We start from the raw sequence: 23,154 nt of genomic DNA on the forward strand, positions 1-23,154 counted from the left end.
TCATAAAAAAGTAAACAGATGCGTTTGCATGTGTGATAAACAACATCACACGAAAAAGGGGAGGTCGGCAGCCACTTTCTGTATTTTTGGCTCTGGGTCCTCATTAAAAACCCTGCTTTCATTACTCTAAAGATAACATAACAGTTGCCAAACTGGAATAAAATATCATCACAATAATCTAATAGTCAGGCTTTACCTGTGGCAACTGTGACTAAATTGTCGATATTCAACAGAGTTTTTTGTAAACCTTCCCATGGTAAATATTAATAGCTTCTAAAAACAAAGCCACATGAAGGAAGAAAAACACATTAAAACCATCACATTACTGTCAATTTATTCACAAAAAATGATGACCCGTTCCCAACTTTCTACAGACATAGGAAAATATATAAAAACAAACAAATCAGGAATTTATTAAACACAGAAATGGTTGTTGCATTTATATCCAGTCTTTTTGTGTAAAGACGTTGTGGAAATCCATAAAAAAAAAATGCAGGCTGGAGACAAAAAAAAAAAAAACATCCAGGAAAAGAAAGTGGTCACTTTCTTCATACTCGTTCTAGAGCCTCCAACATGATTATACTGTTTCCTCTGATCACCTGAAAAAAAGAACAGAAGACAATTCAGACTCACTCAATTAAGACATTATACACAGGTCTGTTTAAATGAATGCATTTTCCAAAACACACCTTCACAAAGTACAAAACTACAAAAAAATCAACCAAAACCAAGTTTCATGGTATGGCTTTACCAATTCATTTGCATTTGAAAATATTATTCAATTCAATTTACTGGTTGCCTTAAGGAACCTTGGGTATAGAGAAATGCATGGCTTAATATATTTACAATGGCATTGACTTGAAATGAGAAATTAAAAAACTGTAACGGTCACAGTATTCCTAAACTTTGAGGTCGCAATTTTTTGTGTCAAAATCTGTGACGTCAAATGGTTGCAACCTTAACCTGTTCTCTTTCACCACAGCGAAGCACATGTATTCCTTATGTTTGACGCATCATATTTGACTGTTATATAAGATCATATATATAAATACACAAGACAGCCTGCCTGAATGTTCAGGCCTGGGCATACTTGACTTTTCGCCTTTGTCTCGTGCACAAACGCGTGCGTCCGAGTTCAACATATGCACAATACAAATGAGTATATGTGTCATTTACAGAATTGTATAGTCTTATTTAATTAACACTGCATATAGGAATTTATAGTTTGTCTGATATTTGACCTGTGTTTTGACTTGTATAACCTGATGTGTTTGGCTTATAGTCAATGTTTTCTTGTACAGCTGCTTTGTAACAATGAAAATGCTAAAAAGCGCTATATAAATAAAGCTGACTTGACAGACTCACTGCAAATTAATGATTGAGGAAGTGTTTTCGCCAGTGCAAACCACTGCACACTTTCTGTGCGTGTATTGACCACTAGTGGACTAGTGCTCGCACATGCGCTGTTGTACGCGGCACGTCCGTGCTGTCTCAAAAAAGTGGACTGCGTGTGAGCGGGGTGTGCAGACGGAAATTGCGTCATGCGGAAGGGCAGGACATATTTCCGCCTGAAGAGTCTGTTCAAGGTAAACATGCATTAAGTAATAGCTTTAAACAAGTCTTTAAGACTACTTTAAGACTTCCACCATTACTCTATACATTATGAGAATATACTGATAAACACAATAATAAGATGCTTTGCGGTTTGGTTATTTGTTCTGTATTAGAGCACACGTGCATATTTGCCCTTGTCAGCTAATGACAGACGGAGAGAAGGCTATAACGTTAAGCTACTGATGCGGATAAATCCATGTGTTTATATTAATTTTGAATAATTTTGGTTATTAATATGCATGTTTGTATTGTTTTTGAACACCAATATATATATATCCTACAGCGCCTTATATTTACTGAAGAACCGATTTGTGTTTGTTTTCAATTTGGCTGCATGTGCGTGCAACCACTTTACGTAATCAAAAAACAACATGGCGGCCTCCTTGGGTTGAAATGAGAATTACATTTAGGTGTTTTTAAGAATTGAAAATACTTGATGCATTTCTAACGACAAATGCTTGTTGTGTATGAAGCCATACATCTCTCTATACACTGGGTTCCCTGTAATACACCAATTAAATAAAACGATCTAATAATGGCGAAAATGTGTGATTATTCTGTCTATAACAAAAAAAAAAAAAAAAGAGTAAATAGAGCATAAAATAGTGTCATACAGCTCATAGTTTTGTAATACTGGGCATCATAATGAGAATTGTGTCTCAGGTTACTCAACATAACCTTGGTTCCCTGAGAGTTTAGAAACAAGACATTGGTTTTGTGTTTGGAACCAGTCTGTTGTTATACTGACCACCATGCCGATGGTGTTCATCTGTCCTCCAGGAGCCATTTCAATACTATCATCCACTACCAGATTCATGAAGGGATCAAACCCCCTCAAGATGCCCTGAACATGACGACCACCGTTTAGCTTCACTGAAAACAAACATAAAAATACAATTAAAATCTTGCTCGAGTTATTTAAGACGCACAAAATAGGCTATTAAACAGTTACCTGGACAAATATTTTAACAGTCTATTACTATACAGAACGATACAGTTGTTCTTAAGTCAATGTAACAAACATTATGCAATAACATACAATTTAGGAATATGTAATAACTTAATGAACGCCAGAATTGAGAAATTAAAATAGAAACTTACGTGAAAGCTTCTTGTCCATAAACCTAAAACGCGATAAAAAAACATTATATTGTGTATTGACTTGTGAAGTTTTAGCTTAAACGTAAACATGTTGTAATTATATGCCAACAGTTCCTTTGCAACAAATAAAGACAGAATATATACAATAGAAATGGTTACACTTTTACCGGCCACAGCAGCAACTTAAGTCAAATGTTCAAATAAATCACTTTTTAAAGGTATTAAGAAGATTAAAAACAATAGTTTGAATGTACTTACTTTTTCAGCTCGGGTGGATGTGCTTTGCTCATGTTTATTTAGTTAGATTGAACAATTTTGTAGAACAAAAACGTTTGAAACACGTTTCAAACAACGTATGAGAAGGGAGCGCAAAGAACAGGAAGTGACGTAGTCCGGGGGACGTTTTTTGTAGTAGTGAAACGGAACATCGCCCCCTGTTGTATAGAAGTGTGAACTTCAATCACGGATAGTAATTGGGTTCTTGCGGACATGAATTTATAATGAGAATTATTACAATAAAATAATTAAAGTGGATGTGTACGGAGTACACTTTGTATGTTTAGTCACTGCTATAAAATGAGAAAGAGGCTGTTGAATGTGTATGGAATAAAGAAGAGTTTTATTAAAATAAAACACCATCTGCAGACATCTTTATGACCTTTTCACCAAATTTATTCAAGAACAGAGACAAGAAATAACACACAGTTCACACAGGAGGTAGCTGCAGGCAAAACCATAGTAAAATGTAAGCCATAAAGTAGCTTATACAGTGTTAAAAGGCAATGGGGCGGATTCACAAAACATTCTTAACAGACATATTTCTGCTTAAACTGTAATTTAAGAAAAACGTTAGTTCTTAATTTTCTTTTCTCAAAATTGATATTCAAAGCATACTGTGTGTCATTTTATTCTTATGCAAAAAATTGAAGATGTTCTTAAGTATTTGAGAAATTCTTAGGAAGGAAAAATTATTATGAGCTTCCTACAATTTGTTTTAAGAACAATCTTATATTTTGTTTTAAGAAACCTTTGTGTGAATCCAGCCCAATTTTGACTCGAAAGAAGATTAGTGCAATTCAATATTTTGACAAACATTGGAACCTGAATTCTATGTGGTGCTGGTTAAATGCTAGTAAAGCAGAAGCGTGACATACAAACTTTGTGACAAGTTATTTGGTTGCGAAAATAAAAAATATACAATCGTAGCAGAAATTATGACTTATTTGTTCTTTGTGACAGATTCTTTTAACAGCACACATTACTATATTTCAGCAGTATACGGAGTTTGTATTATTTCAAATTAATCATATCAGGATATCAGATGTTAAATCTAATTTTCTAAATCATTAAAACACAGAAAATCAAGTCTTCAATCCAGAAGATGCTAAATCTGAATAATATCTGCAATATTTGGTCTCACAGACTGAAATGTATATTTATGTAGATATTACACGCATAAATGGTTTTACACTTAAATCACAAAATGTGTTTATGCATAACTTAAGACGCAAACGACGCATAGAATCATCTGACAATGAGGAATTACACAAATGATTGAAGCAAATGTAATATAATAAAAATGCCAGTAGCCAAGTACAGATCCAGAAATATGCAGTCCTACTTGCAACAAATACTTTTCCTGGTTTCAGGTTTTAGTGAGACAACCGACATGTAAATAAACATTGTTTGACAAAAGAATGTGTCGAAAGAAAATCACTTCACAGTTATACACTAGACACATTTTTTAGAAAAACAAAAATCCTGATCATGTGGCAAGTAAATGTGGTATAACCATGTACCCGTATCAGAAAAAATACAACTGGCTATTTTGGACTATTATTGTTGAAATTCTCTATTTCTCTGGCACTTGAGTGAAGTGTTTTTGCATAATATGACGACATGTATTGACAGAGTTGTTATTCAGGAAGCCCAGGACAAATCTGTAGGTCTGCCCACCTAAGGACATCGCAGTATATCATAGTATAATGAAATTCCTGATATTCTAATCATTTAAAAAAAACCTGTGCAGTAGATGGATCTTTTATCAATCGCTGAGCAGATCTTCATCTTCCTTACTTTCGCGAATCAGATGCTTCTGGCAGTGCTCTAAAAAGGTCTCTAGGGCTATAAAAGCCTCCGCACAGGGCACACAGTGATAGACATTCGTATCACAAACTTCTGGTGTCTCAGAGAGCGTTATCCCGCCTGTACACACACTACAGCACCTACACGTGCCTGCTGGTTGATGAACCTTCTCGTGGCCGTTCAGCACAGCTTGGGACCGATCTGCTTCTTGTTCATCTTGTTCTGTCAAAGCCGGATGAATTTTCCTCGGCCTACCTCTCTTTGGTTTACCATCCTTGAGTAATGTGGACCCGTTAGCTGCCTTTGGCTTAAACCCAGCTTTGGCTGTTTTGCTGCTGAGGGCCAGGTGGGTCTGATGGTGAGCGCTGTAGTGCTTGAAATGCGCCCTGCGAGTCAAATGGTGCAGGAAAACTTTTCCGCAGTGAAGGCAGGGATACGTCTCGCCCCTCTGCCTTCGCCTGGTGGTTTCTCGCATGGAGTTTCTCTGCGGTTTCGTGATTATGTTCTCTCGTCGATGTTCCTCCTCCCTATGCAGGTAAAGTAAGGACGTCTGGGGGAAAACCTGGTCACAGGAACGGCACTGAAACTTTTTAGAGGACCCCTTGTTTTTTGAGGACGCAGTCTTTTTCAGGTGAAAATTACGCATGTGGCTGGCGAGTCCCGCAGGCGAACGGAATGTTCGGGGACACAAAGTGCATGCGGAAGGAGAAACCCTGGTACAGGTGGAAGATGGAGGCGAGAGGGTGAAGGAGGCGGTCGGTCTAGCAGCTGGAGAGGATGGGTCGAGGGGAGTGGGCTGACAGTCTCCAGCCTGCTGGTGGTAAAGCAACTCCTGCATGTGGCCGAAGGCTAGTCCACATGGGGCGCAGACATATGGGCTGTTGTCATTATCAAAAAAAGTCTCTTCTGAGAAAAAGGCACCTAGAGGTTCAGCCCCACAGGTAGTGCAAGGAGAGCCCAATTGGGGTTCGCCCCTGCACACCTGGCACGCTGAAGGCGAATCGGGGCACTTGTGTAGCTGTAAACTGGAGAGCAAAGCAAACTTTTGGCCACATCGCTGACAGCAGTGGAGCTTTTGCAGGGCGTGCTCTCTTTCCTGGTGATCCACAAGACTGTCCAGGTTAGGGAACGTCTGGCCGCAGTCTTTGCAGATGGAGGATGAAGGCTGTTTGGGTTTGTACTGAAAGTGACTGATCAGTTCAGCCAGTCTGGATAAGCTGCTTGATACAGGCCTAGGCTGAGTAAACAACGGGTCATCTTGTGTTTCATACCGGTTGAAAGGCAATGAATCCATAATCCCACTAGAAAGACCAAAAGAGAAATAAATGTATCTAAATTATGCCAACGTCACGTCATCTTACATTCAAATTTCTACATTTCATTTAGAAAAACAAAGCAATCACAGGGTGAAACTTCTTTTTTACACATTGGTACAATCGTTATTTCCAGTTAAGGCAAAATTATATTCTAAAATGTGAAGATGTAATGAAGAAAAACACATTATATACACGAGATCGAAACATTTTGCTAATAAAAAGCTAATAAATAAGGAATTTAAGTTAAAAATATAAAATTCCAACACGATCAAATGTATCAAACATAATTAAACACATGCATTGTATATTCATCCAAGAAAACACTTGCTGCTCCGCCCCCTCTTCAACCAAGAAAACGTGGAAGCCCCCGATCTACTACAGTGACTTTAAACTGCGGTGCAAGAATTATTGCAATCTTGGCAACTATTTAAAATACTAAACATATGTATCGAGATATCTAGACACTGTTGCAATGAAACGCATGGGCACGATCTACTATATAATGTCCACACACCGCACTACACACACGCTGACACCGGAAGATTTAGCTGCTGTGTTATGCTACTGCTATGCAAACTCACCCACACGAGGACTTTGTGTCGCATTTTTGTTTCTCACCAGTTGACGTTGACATTACAGCGACCGTTTAAGTATGCATGGACGCGAAACTGCATGAAATTGTAAAGCAAGACGCGGAAGACTTTCAGTCGCATGTCATGCGTTCCTACTAAACTTAGTTCAGGTGGTCTGGAAACTACAAATCCCACAATCACCCGACGGTAATCGCGTTTCACGTGTGTTCAGTGAGGATGTTTGCCTCTTAAGTGAAGAAATAGATATAGGAAGTCTGGAATGAAGTAAAACGCTCATACACTTTTAAAATATTGATACATAAATGCAATAAAATTGCATTTTTACACATTAAATACTAATAATGACTTAAGATATAATAATAATGACATAAGTTTATCATAATAAATAGATACTAAGTCATTATTATGACTTCCTAAATCGAATTTTGTAGTTTCTCATTATGTGGAGATACCCAAGTAATTATTTTGAGATACTCAAGTCATTATTATGAGATACTGAGTCGAAATTTCGATTTCGTTTCTCGTTATTTTGAGATACTTAGGTCATTATTATGAGACACTGAGTCGAAATTTCGACTTGGTTTCTCGTTATTTTGAGATACTTAGGTCATTATTATGAGACACTGAGTCGAAATTTCGACTTGGTTTCTCGTTATTTTGAGATACTTAAGTCATTATTATGAGATACTTAAGTCATTATTATGAGATACTAAGTCATTATTATTATTATGAATTAACAAGTCGAAAGTTCTAATTAGTTTCTTATTATTATGAGATACTAAGTCATTATTATGAGATACGGAGTCGAAATTTCGACGTCGTTTCTCATTATTTTGAGATACTTAAGTCATTATTATGAGATACTTAAGTCATTATTATGAGATACTTAAGTCATTATTATGAGATACTAAATTATTACTATTATGACTTAATAAATCGAAATTTAGAATTAGTCTCTTATTATTATGAGATACTAAGTCATTATGATTTACTAATTAAAAAAATCCCAACCCTGGCGGAAACGGGCTTCCATATAAAAGAAACTTGAAATAAAATAAAAAGACACGCAGAGGACGTTTGGGACTTTTACTATGAAAACTCAAGCGTTTCCATTCAAAGCGCTGATTATCGCCCCCTAGTCAATTGGGGGGGACATTACGTCAGTTAAATGTATAATAATAATCCCCGTGCAGCACTGTCATTGCTCTTCATTCACACATATCTGTTGGCTGTGCCTCATAAGACCACATTATATTTTTCAACTATACTATTCGCAATGTGTATGTCATGTGTGTCCTCCTCCGGTCCAGTTGGCGGCAGCTGCACCTGCCCGTGCACAGCCAGAGCGTAGCGTCGGTCGCACCGGCAGCTCATCTCAGGTTCACCGGTTTAACCTCGATAGGATTGACAGAAATCGAGAGATAAAAGACGAGATTTGACGTTAAGGGTGCTGCGCCTGCATATATGCATCTCTCCGCTGTAAATCAGTCGCGGGAAATGACCGCCCTCGCCGGTTTATTATTGTGATTTGTCGAGCCGTTACCGCAATATTTCGCACGTATTCATCAGGGACGTATATATCAATTGATGGCAGTGTCAGGAGGAGCCAGGCGGATCCCGATGGGTGTGCGAACGTTCAGCGAATTTCTGGAAATAGCGACTGTCGGTCCGTGTCGCCCCGGCGGCAGCCCGTTTAAACAGAGAGAGAGAATGCGGCAGTGGTCCATCCGGTAACAGCACATTCGCATGTTATTCATTATCAATATACGAACGCGACGATGTCTTATATAATCCACTTTATCATTGTTTGTGTGACGTTTAAAATGATTTGACATTTGCCATGGTAACCATTGATCCGCAAATCTTTAATGTAAATATATATGTAAATGACATCATTTTGCTATTTTTATTAGACATATTTAAATTACTATGATACATCTAACGTAAACATTGAGGATGTCATCACATATTGTTAACTATAGTAAAAGTGCACTATATAAATATAGTTAATATATATATATATAACGCTTGTTGTATCTGGTAACATGAGGATCTCTCCTGACACAATCTTGTATTTGTATTATTTGTCCCTTACTGTATGTTAGACATCTTTCCTCCTGTGGGATTTTAATGACCCGTTCTCCTCGAGGTCTCTGTCTGTCTGAGGTGGATCAGACCCCCTCTCATCACAGAAGATCATTCATCAGCCTCACCAATAAGAGAAAGGAGTATTCAGAGAGGAGAATACTAGGGCAAGTATAGTTCTGACACATCTTTTGTGTGTTTTTGGTTTGAGAGCGTACAAAAGTCAGACTGCTCTTCATCTTATTTAATAGTCTTATTTAATTAACACTGCATATAGGAATTTATTGTGTGTCTGATATTTGACCTGTGTTTTGACTTCCATAACCTTTTATGTTTTACTTATAGTCTGTACAGCTGCTTTGTAACAATGAAAATTGTAAAAAGCGCTATATAAATAAAGCTGACTTGACTTGACTTGACTTAAGGGCTCTTCCTGCTGCACCCTGTGTAGTTCTAGGGTATCTCAAAATGACAAATGCCTCCAGGCACTGATCCTGAACAATACACTATTCTTTAACCTTTTAGCAGCACAAATGTTTGCTTTCACCCCCCCTATTAGAGACAGAGTGTTAGAGGTTTCAAATCGTATACAGAGGAACATAAATACAAGACCAATTGAAAGGCAATGTGATGAACTGAAAACCTAGCAGTTGTAAAATAAAATGGTAAAAAAACGTACTGGGAAATACTGTTAAATGAGTGAATAAATGAAATGTAGGATTTTGTAAGGGGCATTGCTTTATTTTTTTATTTTTATATAGGGGATAGAAAAACTTTTAATGTATTTGTTGGAAAAAAGTAAAGCATATAAGGGAATATGGGTTTTATTTGAATATACAAGAAAGGCATAAGAAAACAAAAAGCTTACAGAAAATAAAGCATATTAATATTTGTCGATCTTCTCTTGCGGTAATATTTTATCGTCATTCTTCTGGGCTATGTTATTATAACATTGTCTCAAAGCTGTGCTTCAGTTTATATTCCAATTCAACATTCATACAACATTTTAATGAATCTTTATTAAATAATTTGACGGTCTTTCTGTCGCTTTTTCTTCAAATCTGCATTACACTGCTCTATGTACAACATGTATTTTGTTATTGTGCTGAAATGTGAATCATTCCTGTTCTTTGGTCTTAGGTTTTCGATGCAAGAAATGTATGATGTGGTTGCCAATGTGGATGAGTACAAACACTTTGTACCGTGGTGCAAAAAGTCCCAAATAATAATGAAAAGGGCCGGTCATGCCAAAGCCCATCTGGAAGTGGGCTTCCCTCCGGTTGTTGAGCGTTACACGTCTATGATAAGCCACGTTCGTCCACATCTCGTTAAAGTAAGTCTGAGGTCGTATACATACCGATTCACGTTTCTTTGTCATCGAACCCTTGACCTTATTTTACTTTTCCACATCAGGCCGTGTGTTCCGACGGAAAGCTTTTCAATCACCTGGAGACAATATGGCGGTTCAGTCCCGGTATTCCCGGTTATCCCCGCACATGCACCGTGGACTTCTCTGTAAGCGAGGTTTACAAATCATTTCTTCAGCAGCACGTTAGGATCAATAAACTGATTGTGTCTGCAATCTCTGCTTGTCTCTCTTCCTCATATCTGCCGGTGACTTCTTCAAAGGTCTCCTTCGAGTTCCGTTCGTTGATACACTCGCAGTTAGCCACTGTGTTTTTCGATGAAGTGGTGAAGCAGATGGTGGCAGCGTTCGAGCGGAGAGCGTGCAAACAGTACGGACCCGAGACGAGAATACCCAGAGAGCTGATGTTTCACGAGATCCATCAGACGTGAGGTTCACCATCATACCTGGACTCGGCTGAAACTCGCAATTATACAGCTAAATCTGTAGACTATGATCACAAACAACACACCTGTCCGGTTCACTAGTGTATAGTTTATTTTAAAGCAATATTTCAGCTCATCGTCAGTGTTACCCTTTAACCACACATATGAAGGAGAGACCTTGTCCGTTTTTGTCTTTGTTACCTCAAGTGTTCCTGTGTCGAGTGTTTTTTTATTTGATAATATTTCTCGATACAGTTACAGTGTCCAACTGTAAATACATGATAAAACTGTCTATACAGAAAGAATATATAGTGTTTCATTATAGTACCATACTGCTTACTCACTTTTGTCTAGCTGTGGGTTCATTGGGGCCATATTTGTTAGAGCTATGGCTGAATTTCATCAAAATGCTTACAGTGACCTACTTGACTATCACTGCACTGAATTTATAACATTCAACTCAAAGGTTTGTGACTACAAATGCTACTGTAAATATAAATGTGAGATGCTGTAAGTTAGTGTCATCAAATATTTCAAAACCCCCCGCTACCATATTTATCCCTTGCTTTCTAATGAAAGTAAATGTAGAATTATATTTTGCATGCTCTTGCTTCCTGGAATACGTGCAAACTCAGGGCTTTAGAGACATTATGACTAATAATATTCAGCTTGCTGTCTCCTTTAGTAATCACATATCGTGCCTGTTCCTGTAGAAAGAGCAAAGAATGTGCCATTTCCGTTATGTCTGGTTAACACTATCGTTTTCACATCATTTGGTTCCTAAAAAAGGCACAAGTTGGAGAAACGTTGGACACAAGCAAATTTTGTGTTAGAGGTTTCTTTTATAAAATAGTTTTTATCTCATTTTCATGCCGTTTATAATATACTAGCTGACATTTAGTTGAACATTGTGATTAAATATGATTATTTATTTGTGCTGGAAACACATATACGTCTAGGAGTCTTCCACAGATCAATTTCAACGTTAAATCTGTATAACATTTTCAAGCTTGCCTGTTGTGAATGAGAAGCAAAGAGGTGACCAGTGCTTGGGAAAAGCACATTCTGCGGCACAATTTCTTTGAAGACCATAAAATCTCCAAAGTTCAGTGATGCATTTTACTGTGAAAGCTTTTCTTTTTTTATTTGAAAATCTATAAATGTTTTTCAAATGAAGTGTCTGTTTTGCTTGAACTGCTAATGTCAGATTTTTGTGATTATGTGGACATGCACGATTTCATTTTCGTAGTTTCCATGCAATATCAGAACAAACAACACAAAGTAAAACCAGTGAATGATGGAGAACGAAATCTGAGCGTGGCTGTATTTGGGTCATGTATTTATAACACTGAGGAGTTTCTTAAACTCATTTTCCTTTGGTCATGGACTTCTACATTTTATAAGTTTATCAGCCTTTAAAACTGAATCAGTTCACCAAAGTTCAGTTAAAGAACAATCAAATATGTTTTATTTGTTCACCACGGCCACTTTAATTCACCGTGTTCACATGTGCATAGTTTTCAAGTTTGCATTCTGGTTGCAGATAGAAATCGACATGCTGCACTGCCATTAAAATAACATTTCTTCGATTGCTTTTGCTATACAGAAACACAAAGGATACAAGGCTGAACATTTTGTTAAAAACATTTATTGGTTTTTCTTTTTTGTCAAGTTTTCCTGTTTTTTGTTTTGTTCACTTAAGCTTCTTCCCCCAAATCAATTTGCTCATTTAAACCCAATCTCTCATTCCCTTCCCATTTCCCCTTTTAGATCTGATTTGAACCAATCATCTTCATCTTCATACCGTTCATTATTTAAAAGATCCTGACGTGACACAAAACATGCACATGCACCATGAAGATAACGGGCATACTTGAGAGGGCGTGGCGAACTGGACAAGTATATCTTGTTATGACTAGTGACACAGGTGCCATTGTTAGCTAATGGAGTGCTTATGGAGGCAATAAGAGCTTTTGGATATTGGAAAAAAACCAGAGAGCAAGCATGAAATTTAAGTCAATCCCAATGTCAGATCATACAACTTCATTTACAAGATATTGCCATTCTTTCATTTAAAGGTATAGCTTTATTTAAAATAAAGGTTGAGGTGTGTCATTATAGTTGGTTATGCTTGTTGGAAATCTGTTTTTATATGTTTAAGCGGTTCATACATTCAAGCAATATTTACATAAATAAATAAAACCACAAATTATGCATACCTACACAAAATGATTGACGCTTTACACAAAACATGGTTGTACAAAACACCAAAACTAAAAAGAGCTCCAAACAGCTAAAAGAAAATGTATTTCTAATTGTTATGGTTTTAAGTAGAGGTTGTAAAAACGCTCAGTGAACATTAACGGAATTAGAAAAGACAGGACATTGACTTAGATTATTCAGCTTGCTCTCAAGTTGATACACAAATCACCCAGAACTACAATTACTTGTGTAAATCACTCAAATCCAAGATCTACAGATTCGTGTTGAACAGCTATTAGTGCCAGCCATTAGTACCTGTGTGTATCACTAATATGTTCTTTAGACAGTCATCTAATGGAACAGATCGATTATTTCAAATAAGGTGCAACAAAACAAGTGTGTCGACAAACAAAAACCACAAGAAGACAAAGACGATAGGTTGAAGTCAGATAGCAATAAGAGATATAACTTAAAGGGGCAGTACCCTTTTAACAGATGTACAAGCTTCTCAAATTGAACTGAAGTCACGGAATCAATTCGATTGAGAGAGGACCTGTTTGCCATAATGGAGTGCTCTTATGAGGAGAGACATGTTGATGTTATCTAGAGGGACGCGCTGTCAAATGGCATAGTGTTATCTGACATGCTCGGAGCAGGACTTTTTTTCAGTTCATTTCCTGACGATAAAGGCTCGCGTGAACATCTGATTTCAGGAAATAAATATATGAAGACTAAAACTGAGTTTGTATGACGGCTGAGGATATAGCTTCTGTTTGTTCTAGTAAATGGTTTATTTACACAGTAAGTGAAGCGTTAACTTTTCTGAACTATTACTGAATACGGATATAGATTTGATTTCTTAGCTGTATTCTTGCAAGCCTTCAAACCTGTTCACTGAAGGAAGAATTGTTCATAAGACCTGAAAAAATCCATGAAATTGTGTCTATTCATGCCTGTTATAAATCTTCAAGTGCGAGTGTGAAAAAGTAGCTGATGTGTGTGTTGTCGGATAAGAAAGATTAATATCCTGACTCAATTAATAACAAAGGCCCTTTTAGATGACATTTAAAAGTGTACTGTCTCTTTAAATCCCTTAGCCCGTAGGCTTGTTTCTACTATAGTTTAAGCTCCTCCCCTTCCTTTTCCCACTCCGCTGGCATGGTCTCTCCCTCTCTAGCCTGACTTGGCCCCGACCAGACCCATGAGTCCGTCTGTGCTCATGGACTTGGGACGCTCCAGAGGGAAGCCGAGCGCTCTGCTCCACACCAGTTGAGCCAAAACGCCCAGTGCCCGGGACACGCCGAACAGCACAGTGTAGTAGTTCATCTCAGTCATGCCGTAATACTGAAAAACAGGACGCAAGATGCGTTTCAGATATGATGCTAATATAGAATGAATCAGTTTCTACACTTCATATCTGGTTACCTGCAGCAAGACTCCGCTGTGAGCGTCTACATTTGGCCAGGGGTTCTTGGCTTTGCCCTGCTCCAACAGCACATTGGGTACGATCTTGTAGAGCTGAGCGACGAGCTTGAACATGGGGTCGTTGGGAAGGTGCTTAAGGGCAAACTCGCGCTGACAGGTGTAGCGGGGATCAGTCTTTCTCAGCACAGCGTGACCATAACCTGGCACCACCTGATTAATGACACAACGAGCCGTCAGCATTTAGATTGTTTGCATTTTGTTGTTCGACTGTTGATAAGTGCAAGATCACTTACTCTGCCTGATTTAAGCGTGTTCCAAATGTAATCCCTCATCTTCTCGTCAGAAACCTCACCGCCGAGCTCTTTCTGCAGGGCTGTGAGCCATACCAGCACCTCCTGCAGGACAGATGTGGAAAAACGTGAACGAAGTAAAAACCTAGCTTTTAAAAGAATGCAAGTTAAAAGCTGTATAACTTAGTATCAAATTATATTATTTTAAATAGTAAGGGCTGGGCAACATATCTAGATAATATCTTATATTTTGACAATTCTGCTAAAGATATAAAATAAAAGAATATCAGTAATATGGAATTTTGTTGAAATTTAAGATTGATGTGCCAAACGGCACCAAAAGACAAGTTCACTATTAAGATAATGTATTAAATAATATTTATCATGCAAGGGATGTTGAATGGTCAATGATGATTAATCGTATCCAGTAAAGTTTGTTTACATAATATCTCTGTGTACGGCGGGTATTAATTTTGTATTTATAAACACATAAATAACTGTGTGTGTGTGTAATATATATATTTATACATGTACGCATTTATAAATACAAATTAAATATGGACAGTACACAGACATATGTAAACAAACTTATTATGTAAACAAACTTTACTGGATGTGATTAATTGTGATTCACAGCTCTAGATCACACACAAAGCAATATATAGATAAACATTTTGGTGACTTAAGATATAAGTGGCTCAAACCTGATTGGCCAGTCCGTGCAGAGGTCCTGCCAGGCCGTTCATAGCAGCACTGAAGGAGAGGTAGGGGTCGGACAAAGCACTGCCTACCAGGTGGCTGGTGTGTGCGCTGACGTTTCCACCCTCATGGTCACTGGACGGAAAATAAACATGTGTATGTGTTACTCATCTTATGGACAGAAGACACTGACTAAAACTAGATTACACTGCCTTATCGTGTTCTGTTTATATTCATAACTAAACCAATAGTGGGCAGAATCAATTCACTGAATTTAGCTTCCAGGATTTGCTTGCACTCTTCAGAGAACAAAATAGTCCAAATAGGATTTCATAAAAGGCCAGAAAAGCTAGCTAAATCCCTTCACAAATGTAGTTTCCCCCTGAAGGGAAATGCAAAGCATTCTTCAGCCATCATAAAACACACCGGAGACGTTTTCTGAGGTTAAAATTACACCCTGCCATGCCTAGAACTATACAACCTATACACAAGCTTGACTGAAGGGTTTATGACAAGTGAGTCATTGAGTATGAGGTCATCACCTGTGAATCGTGAGGTAGAGCCTCATCAGTTCTGTGAACTGTGTTTCGCTGTAGCCCAGCATGTTGGTGAAGTTGTGTGACCAGTCCAGGTTGGAGTCGATGGCGCCGATGCTACTGCCCTCGCGGTACAGGTTACGGTAGATCTTAGCCGCCACGCAGGGAAGCTTAGCGATCAAGTCCATGGAATCCTCATACACAAACTGCACAGAACCATAAATGTTTGTCATGGCAATATTTACCATGAAATCCTATACTCCAGTCCCGCTGCGGCTGACTTACCTCCCAGTACTTGGCCTTGTTGACACCCTCAGAGTAAGCCCGAGCGAAAGTGCTCTCGCTGTTCAGAGCCGTGATGGCGGCGCTGAACTGGGACATGGGGTGCAGGTTGGTGGGGAAATTGTCCAGCATGGTGACCACGTGAGAGGGAAGCGCCGCACGCTTGGCCCACTCCTTAGACAACCAATTCACCTGAGGACACAAATGACAAAGACGACGGAGTTAAGAGATATAAAAGCTGATGACTGCCGGAGGTTGATATTTTATATTAAGATCCACATGGAAAAATTATTTTTCTTCACCTGCTCCACGTTGGGCACCTGTCCTGTGATCAACAGCCAGAACAGACCCTCTGGGAGCGGCTCCTCTCCACCAGGAGCTTTGGGCAACAGCAGCTGACATTCTGGAATGCTGTAACCCCGGAAACGGATGCCCTAAAGATGCCATCGACAAACAAAATGAGAATATCCATCTGTTTGTTTCAATAAAGTTAACATTTAGACTTAAATATATGTAGGCAATGGTTATCCAGCTAACCTTTATCTAAGGTGCTGTGTGTTATCCAAGGCCCTTTTCTATTTTTAGCTTTAGGCAACAACGATGTGCTTTGTGCAAATAGAGAGCTTTTTTTATCATTGATGATACAGTTTCACAATCATGATTCACATCTACGTGCACACGGATTAATTCATTTTATGTTATAATGGAAAAAACACTATACTTTTTTACATGTGTTACACAGTGTTATCAAAGTTGAGAAGCACTTTAATACGTCATTATTGGTCACCCGTTATGTTTGCAAAGTATCTAACCAATACAATTATTTATGCCAAAAATTTAAATATGGAGATACAAGCTTTCCGAAGGACAGCAGCTACATTAAACAACTTGGTTAAAGGGTGCGGTACCTGTCAAAAAGCATTCATGTTTTTGCTTGCGATGTGTACTCACCTCATCGGGGTCGAGCACTGAGGTCTCGTACACTAAACCCTTCATGCCTCTCATTCCTCCGTAAACCTGTTCAACACAAGACAGCAAACCAACATTATTCACATACCTCTACAAACACACATCTAAACCCCTAACCATCTCTTCATCTTATTTCTCTGGTTTTCTGCATCATGTTTCATTATAAAAGTCAGGTGCGTTTCATCTGCAGTATAGAATATCTGGCAGTGAGACAAAAGCTAAATGACTCGGCTGAAAGAAACTGTAGAGCACTAACAGAAATCACACCACGGCCTGATGGTTTTTGAAAAGACAAACTGTTGTCTCTATGATGGGTTGCAAGACTGGTCAGGCATGCTAGGAAACATTCACTGAACTAATGTCATAACTCACATAAATATATATAAAAGATAAGTCCACACATGTTGAAAAATCTGCCGTGCAATTGATACTCCTTGTACAGTTCACTGTTGCTAATAGTCATTGCTAATTTGTACTGATTGTAATGTAGATGACAGATGTTTCGCTCACCATGTCCACAGTTATCTGACCGATATTGGTTTTGCCATGCTGCTGTTTGAAGTTCTTGATCCTGCTCTGTTCTTTGGGAATGAGATCTGCCAGGACGTCTTTCAAATTCTGTAAGAGATCAAGGACAGCAAGGTCAGGTTTCAGTGGACAACAGCTTCAGTGGATATAGCACAAACACACTTAACAGTTCTCCCTCTCAAACACCACAAAGTGCTTTTTATATGAAACCCTAATAAAGGCAAAGTGAGTCATAAAAAGATCTAAACCCCATCGTAATTAATTTAAAACCTAGCGTCTGTTTCTGGCTGTCATCAATGATAAATAAAAGGTAAACGTGTTTATGTAACATGTGAGCAGATGCAGACACATACCGTGGATCCACTGACATTTCTGGCTGCAACGAGGACGCATGTTGCATTCTGCGAGAAAAAAACAAGACTTATGAACAATGCTGTACAGAGGAATTTATTATTATTATAATAGACTGGCGAACAAATATACAACAGATTGTTTGCGGCCTGCTGACATCTGCAAGGCAGGTGACCTCAGTTACACATCCACTTTGCAAAAGCTGCCAGTCACGCAATGCTTTCACTCGGTTTAAATTACATGCAAAGGTTTCAGAATATTAATGACAACCTTTTCTACAGGCTTTCAGGTCACAGGTCTAGATAGCATCTTCTTGTCTTTTTAGCATAAAGGATGACTAGTCAGACAATACTTAATTGACTGCAGTAGTACATCAATGTCCTTGCATTTTTCTGTAAAAAAAACATGTACTACTATGTTCTTCGGCAAATGGGTTTTCTAAAAAGCCCTGACAGAGGTTAAGTGTCGACATTAAAGGAATAACAATGAACCCTTGCAGGCTTTGAACCTACAACCTTTCTGTCATCTTAGACCTGCTCATTTAAAAAAACAAGTATTGATAAAATGTATGACACACACAATCCTTAACCGCCATACTAAAGCACCCACATCCTCTGGAAACCTTAAGATCAAAACTAGGCATGGGCCGAAAAACCGGTTTCAAGGTATACCGAGGTTCAAAACCACAACAATTGTCTGTGATACAGATTCTAAGGTATGAGCTGTGTTTACAGAAAAATTAATAACTAAAACATATGACAAAAGTGTTTTTTTTTTAAAGAATATTGTAATTTTAAGGCTTTATTTTTACCTGACACACACGTTCTATATGTTGGTTCAAAATGAAATCTATTTTGTTCAGTTGAAAAGTCATTTTTGTACACATAGACATTTAGTGTTGTAATAGAAACACCGTGAATACCGTGGTAGGTTTTATTAAGGTTATTATACCACCATCTACCGGCCCATGCCTACTCTCAACCACAAGAAAGCTAACTGTTAGGGCTGTGCAATAAATCGAAAATGAATCATAATCGGCAATTTTGGCCTTCAACAATTACAAAAACATTATAATTGTGGTAAACTTTTATTGTGCCGCATTCAATTTAGCAAGGATCCTCTCTTTTCTTGTAGTATAAATCCACAGCGATCCCTTTCCTTTACAGTTGTTCAGCAGTGCTATTTCTTTAAATAGATTTTTCAGTTAAATTCACAGTTTAAAGCAATGTTTTTTTATTTTCTATGTTGTTTTAATGGTTAATGAGTAATCGTGTTAAATAATCGGGATCTCAAAATTGGCCAAAATAACAGCGATTAAGAGCAAATACTTCCTGCACAATGGGGCTCCAACACTCGTACATTTCACTCATTATTTTTATATACACTATTGATCCTTCGCAGGAAATTGAAATTCTTAACAAACAAACAACATCCATCCAGCTCATAGGATATAAAAATAAACTAAAGACAAATAGAGATAAATATTAGATAAAGATGACCACGTACAAGAGGCAAGACCAAGAGACCTAGCCAAAAGACCCTAGAAAAATATACCATGAGTTCATTTACAAAGCTGTTATCGTTGTTAAAGAACTGTTAGTGGTTGTCCTTCACTTCTTGCCCACAGCCGTGTAATCTATGACAAAGGTGAGGCTACTTGCAGCTGTTAGCTTGACCCTAGTGTATGTAGAAGATAGCCATTACATAACAGGCTTTTTTATGTGACCCTGCTAGCGAAAGCTTTTGTGATTTACTTATTAAATCATCCAAAACAATGTAAAGAACATTCGGTTAACCTTGATATCTTTAATTGAGTGTTTATGTAAATACCAGAGAGCAGTTAAATCTGCTAAAACTATTTTTATTGCAACCCCGTGGCCAGTACAGCCAGCAGCCTCGGATCCTTTTTTATGTTTTGACTTTCTTATTAACCCACGTGATTCAGATTGTATTGTGCCATCTTTACTATTATGTGAATTTTGTGGGCAAAATGAGTTTTCCACCCATCACGGTTATCAGTGATTCCCCTGATTTCTCCTTTTGCTCACCTGTCTTTCAGCAGTTTGAGCCTGCTACATTCTCCTATCTCTCCGACATAGCCGTTTAACTGTCCTGCAAACTGCCCCCTTGACAGTATCCCCTGTACGCTTGGCTAAAGATGTCTTTGACACTGTTGGGCCAAGTGTTGTAACCTATATTTGAGTAGTAGTAAGTATGTATTAAGGAACACTAATAAGGTTTCCAATGCTTGACCTCAAACCGACCACTATGTCTGCTATTCCAATCCATAGGACATCTAACAGTGACCTTGATAAGAGCATCAAGGTGATGTCCCACAAAGGTTGCAGAGGCCCTGAGCTAGTGGGCATTTGGTAACCTTAAACCTCTCCATAACCTTTCACAAATTTCTGCTCAAGTCTGTTCCAAAATGGACTCCTTTTCTATACAGTTGAGACACAAGGGGTCACCGTGTTAACTAGAAATAGCATGCAGATGGATTCTTAGGCGGGTACGTGAGGGGATTTAATGGACAAGATGCTCCTTCGGAAACAGGTTTTTCAATACTCTTTAAGCAGATGACAGGTAGACAGCAGTGTCAAACGGGTCTGCATGCTTTGAGATGTTTTTTTAACATTGACTTCCTTCTCTGAATGCTTTAACAAACATACAAATGGATGGATCTGTTTAATTCGCATTAAAAGATTTATGCCACATCGCAGACTGCCTTGCTATCCGCATTAAGTTCTAAGCCATGCTCCATGTTCACCTCTGCATGTCGTTGCATCTACATAGTGCCCTCAAGTGTTTAACAAAGCTAGTGCCAACAGTCAAAGTCTTAACCGCTCCAAATACATCATCTAGATGAAAAAAGGTAATTGCGGTCGTCCAAAATGCGTACCGCATAACCTATGAACTCCAAACAGCAGATTACATAACTTTAAAAATGCCAATAGTGAGTAGTAAGAAATGTTCCATAGAGTACAAAGGTCATGTAGGGATGTGAATGAAGTGTTAACAAGGGATCACAAGAGCTCAGTAACCTAAATTACAATACAGTCATTCAGACAGTGTGGCAATGGCTTTATCTCTGTAGTAACAACAATTATGACTGTGTAGTCTTATGAGCGGACCAAATATGCAGCGTAAGGATAAGGTGCAGTGGGTCAAGGGTGCCCTTTGATACCCTTAAATAGCCTGAGATTCCTTTCCCTGCAACAAAGAACATCACATTGAAGTCAGGTGTTAAACACCACAAGACATCTTAAGGCAAGATCACAACTTTACTGAGGAACAATATTTGTATGACGGATGTAACTATGGAAATCCCATAATACAGATTCCCAGATTCCTGTTAACGAATCCGCATCATCCAGGAAATATATTCAAGTGTACTACTCACCATGTTAAACTTCCAAAATGATGTCTCATCTCATGGTCTTTATAACCTGGATCTGAATCTCGGCAAAGCAAACGTATCAGTCTGATAATTAATACCACGAATGATGATGAAGGTCAAATAAGCCACAAACACCAACAGATCTCAGATCTGTCAAACTACAGCTGACCTTACAGAGCAGGTGAAGATCACCGGTTCTCTTTCTTTTGATACATTATAACCAGACATGCTATTGCTAACTGACTAATTTAACTGGTCTCAAGTCATTACACCGTATTATTACCGAGAACCCACAACTAACAGCTCAATGACAGACACCAAATAACACATCATCATACAACAGAGCTAAAGCCAACCGCACTAAACAGTCGTTTAGTGTCTACGACTAAAAACGTGCTGCCTATCTAGGGAACAATATACGTGCTTGGCTAGAATTTTGTACGTTCAAGCGCGTTTAAACATAAAGATCGCGTTAATGATGACCAAAACTCACTAGTTTTTCTTTTAAACGCTTAGGCAAACAAACACAGCATCCACCCCACCCAAATGTCCCAAAATCGCTTAAAATATGATTATTTATAATATTTTTTATTTATTTAAAGTGCCAGACTTAAAGCGTCTGTCAGTCAGATAAACTATGCTAAGCTAGGCTAAGCTGACCGGCGAGCCGGATGTCTCTTCAGTCAGTGTAGTTAAAATAAAACTTTCCTACCTTTGAACTGAGGAGCCTCGGGGCTAATCTGCTGATAGAGAGGAAGGACATGATTTCTGGATGCGTGTATAAATATCAGAAGTGGTTTTTAATCGACCCCTGGTTGAAGGTGCCCCTCTCGGTACCGTGCTCGCAGTGAAGGTTGAAAAGGGAGTCAGGCCCTGATGTAGGCGCGGTTTGCATCACACAGGGCCTGGTATGGACGGCACGGAATGCGCAATTTGATTGGTTGGAAATTCGAATGAGGAATTTTTATTGGTGAGTGCAATCATCGCGTTTTATTTGATTGGCTCAGGGATGCATTATTCAGAGGTAGAGGTTCGTCAGAGGTAGGTGTTGTTCGACTGCCTGTTTAAAATCAGGATGTAGCGACAATAATCTGACATTTTCCCCCATTGACTTTCTTTTAAATTTTATTTATTTGGTAATAAGTGATTTTTTATTGTCAGGATGTTATACTTACTGTACTATAATACTAGTTACATTATCCATATAATTAATGTATTTAAGTGAAATTGCATTGCACATGGCCCATTAAATGGTTTGAATTTAAATAATTGTTCAGCAAAAAATGATTTATTTTTATTTTAATTCACTATAATGTTATTTCAATCCAGTATGAATTTCTTCTGCAGAACATAAAAGAATACATTTTGAAGAACACTAGTCCCCATTGACTTCCATTATATGGGCACAAAACCATCGACACATTTCTCAAAATATCCACAGAAATAGTGTCAATATATTTATTGTTACGTTAACTATCCTTCAGATGCTTTTTTATCCAAGGACATGCATGCGAATCGACCTAAATTGAACGATAATAATATACACAAAGATTTTAGACTTTATTGGAAAAGGGTGATCAAAAACAAATACATGGATACAGAGATTGGGTGACGTTCGATTCAAACAGACGTCATGCAGCCTATGACATTTGCATGGTCTGTAGTTTCTTGGACCAACAGCACAATATAACATTCTGAAATCTGAAACTTGCATCACAAGGTTTGCACGGAACTTACAAGGTTTTCACACACATACATACATTTCAGCAATACGTGAAGGTCGCCAAATGTTTCCCAGGTAAATATTTGATTGGTGAATTGGAAGGTTCAAGGCAGGTGAGAACACTGGGATATGCATTTCATCACAATAAGCAAACCCTGCTTTATATT

General features: G+C 38.2%; 4 protein-coding genes across 4 annotated transcripts; 1 reads left to right on the plus strand and 3 right to left on the minus strand.

Moving 5' to 3' along the window:
* Positions 1-313: 313 nt before the first annotated feature.
* Positions 314-3,128, minus strand: snrpg (small nuclear ribonucleoprotein polypeptide G). The gene is made up of 4 exons (XM_079478559.1): positions 2,974-3,128; positions 2,716-2,738; positions 2,363-2,487; positions 314-599 (listed from the first exon to the last, which is right to left on the minus strand). The coding sequence occupies exons 1-4, from the start codon at positions 3,003-3,005 to the stop codon at positions 549-551; spliced, it is 231 nt and encodes a 76-aa protein (XP_079334685.1). The 5' UTR covers positions 3,006-3,128; the 3' UTR covers positions 314-548.
* A 180-nt stretch (positions 3,129-3,308) lies between these two features.
* Positions 3,309-7,569, minus strand: LOC306907025 (uncharacterized protein). Its single transcript, XM_079478852.1, has 3 exons — positions 7,420-7,569; positions 6,698-7,310; positions 3,309-6,101 (listed from the first exon to the last, which is right to left on the minus strand). Exons 2-3 carry the CDS (start codon positions 6,748-6,750, stop codon positions 4,760-4,762), a joined length of 1,395 nt encoding a protein of 464 aa, XP_079334978.1. The 5' UTR covers positions 6,751-7,310; positions 7,420-7,569; the 3' UTR covers positions 3,309-4,759.
* Positions 7,570-7,854: 285 nt separating this feature from the next.
* Positions 7,855-11,888, plus strand: coq10a (coenzyme Q10A). Its single transcript, XM_079477401.1, has 5 exons — positions 7,855-8,439; positions 8,815-8,961; positions 9,935-10,127; positions 10,208-10,309; positions 10,424-11,888. The coding sequence occupies exons 1-5, from the start codon at positions 8,297-8,299 to the stop codon at positions 10,589-10,591; spliced, it is 753 nt and encodes a 250-aa protein (XP_079333527.1). The 5' UTR covers positions 7,855-8,296; the 3' UTR covers positions 10,592-11,888.
* Positions 11,882-22,203, minus strand: cs (citrate synthase). Its single transcript, XM_079477400.1, has 11 exons — positions 21,977-22,203; positions 17,870-17,917; positions 17,499-17,606; positions 16,971-17,036; positions 16,322-16,453; positions 16,023-16,211; positions 15,744-15,943; positions 15,207-15,336; positions 14,506-14,607; positions 14,213-14,422; positions 11,882-14,131 (listed from the first exon to the last, which is right to left on the minus strand). Exons 1-11 carry the CDS (start codon positions 22,025-22,027, stop codon positions 13,961-13,963), a joined length of 1,407 nt encoding a protein of 468 aa, XP_079333526.1. The 5' UTR covers positions 22,028-22,203; the 3' UTR covers positions 11,882-13,960.
* Positions 22,204-23,154: the final 951 nt, after the last annotated feature.

Source organism: Barbatula barbatula (assembly GCF_947034865.1).
Source record: "Barbatula barbatula genome assembly, chromosome: 17".
Lineage (NCBI taxonomy): Eukaryota > Metazoa > Chordata > Actinopteri > Cypriniformes > Nemacheilidae > Barbatula > Barbatula barbatula.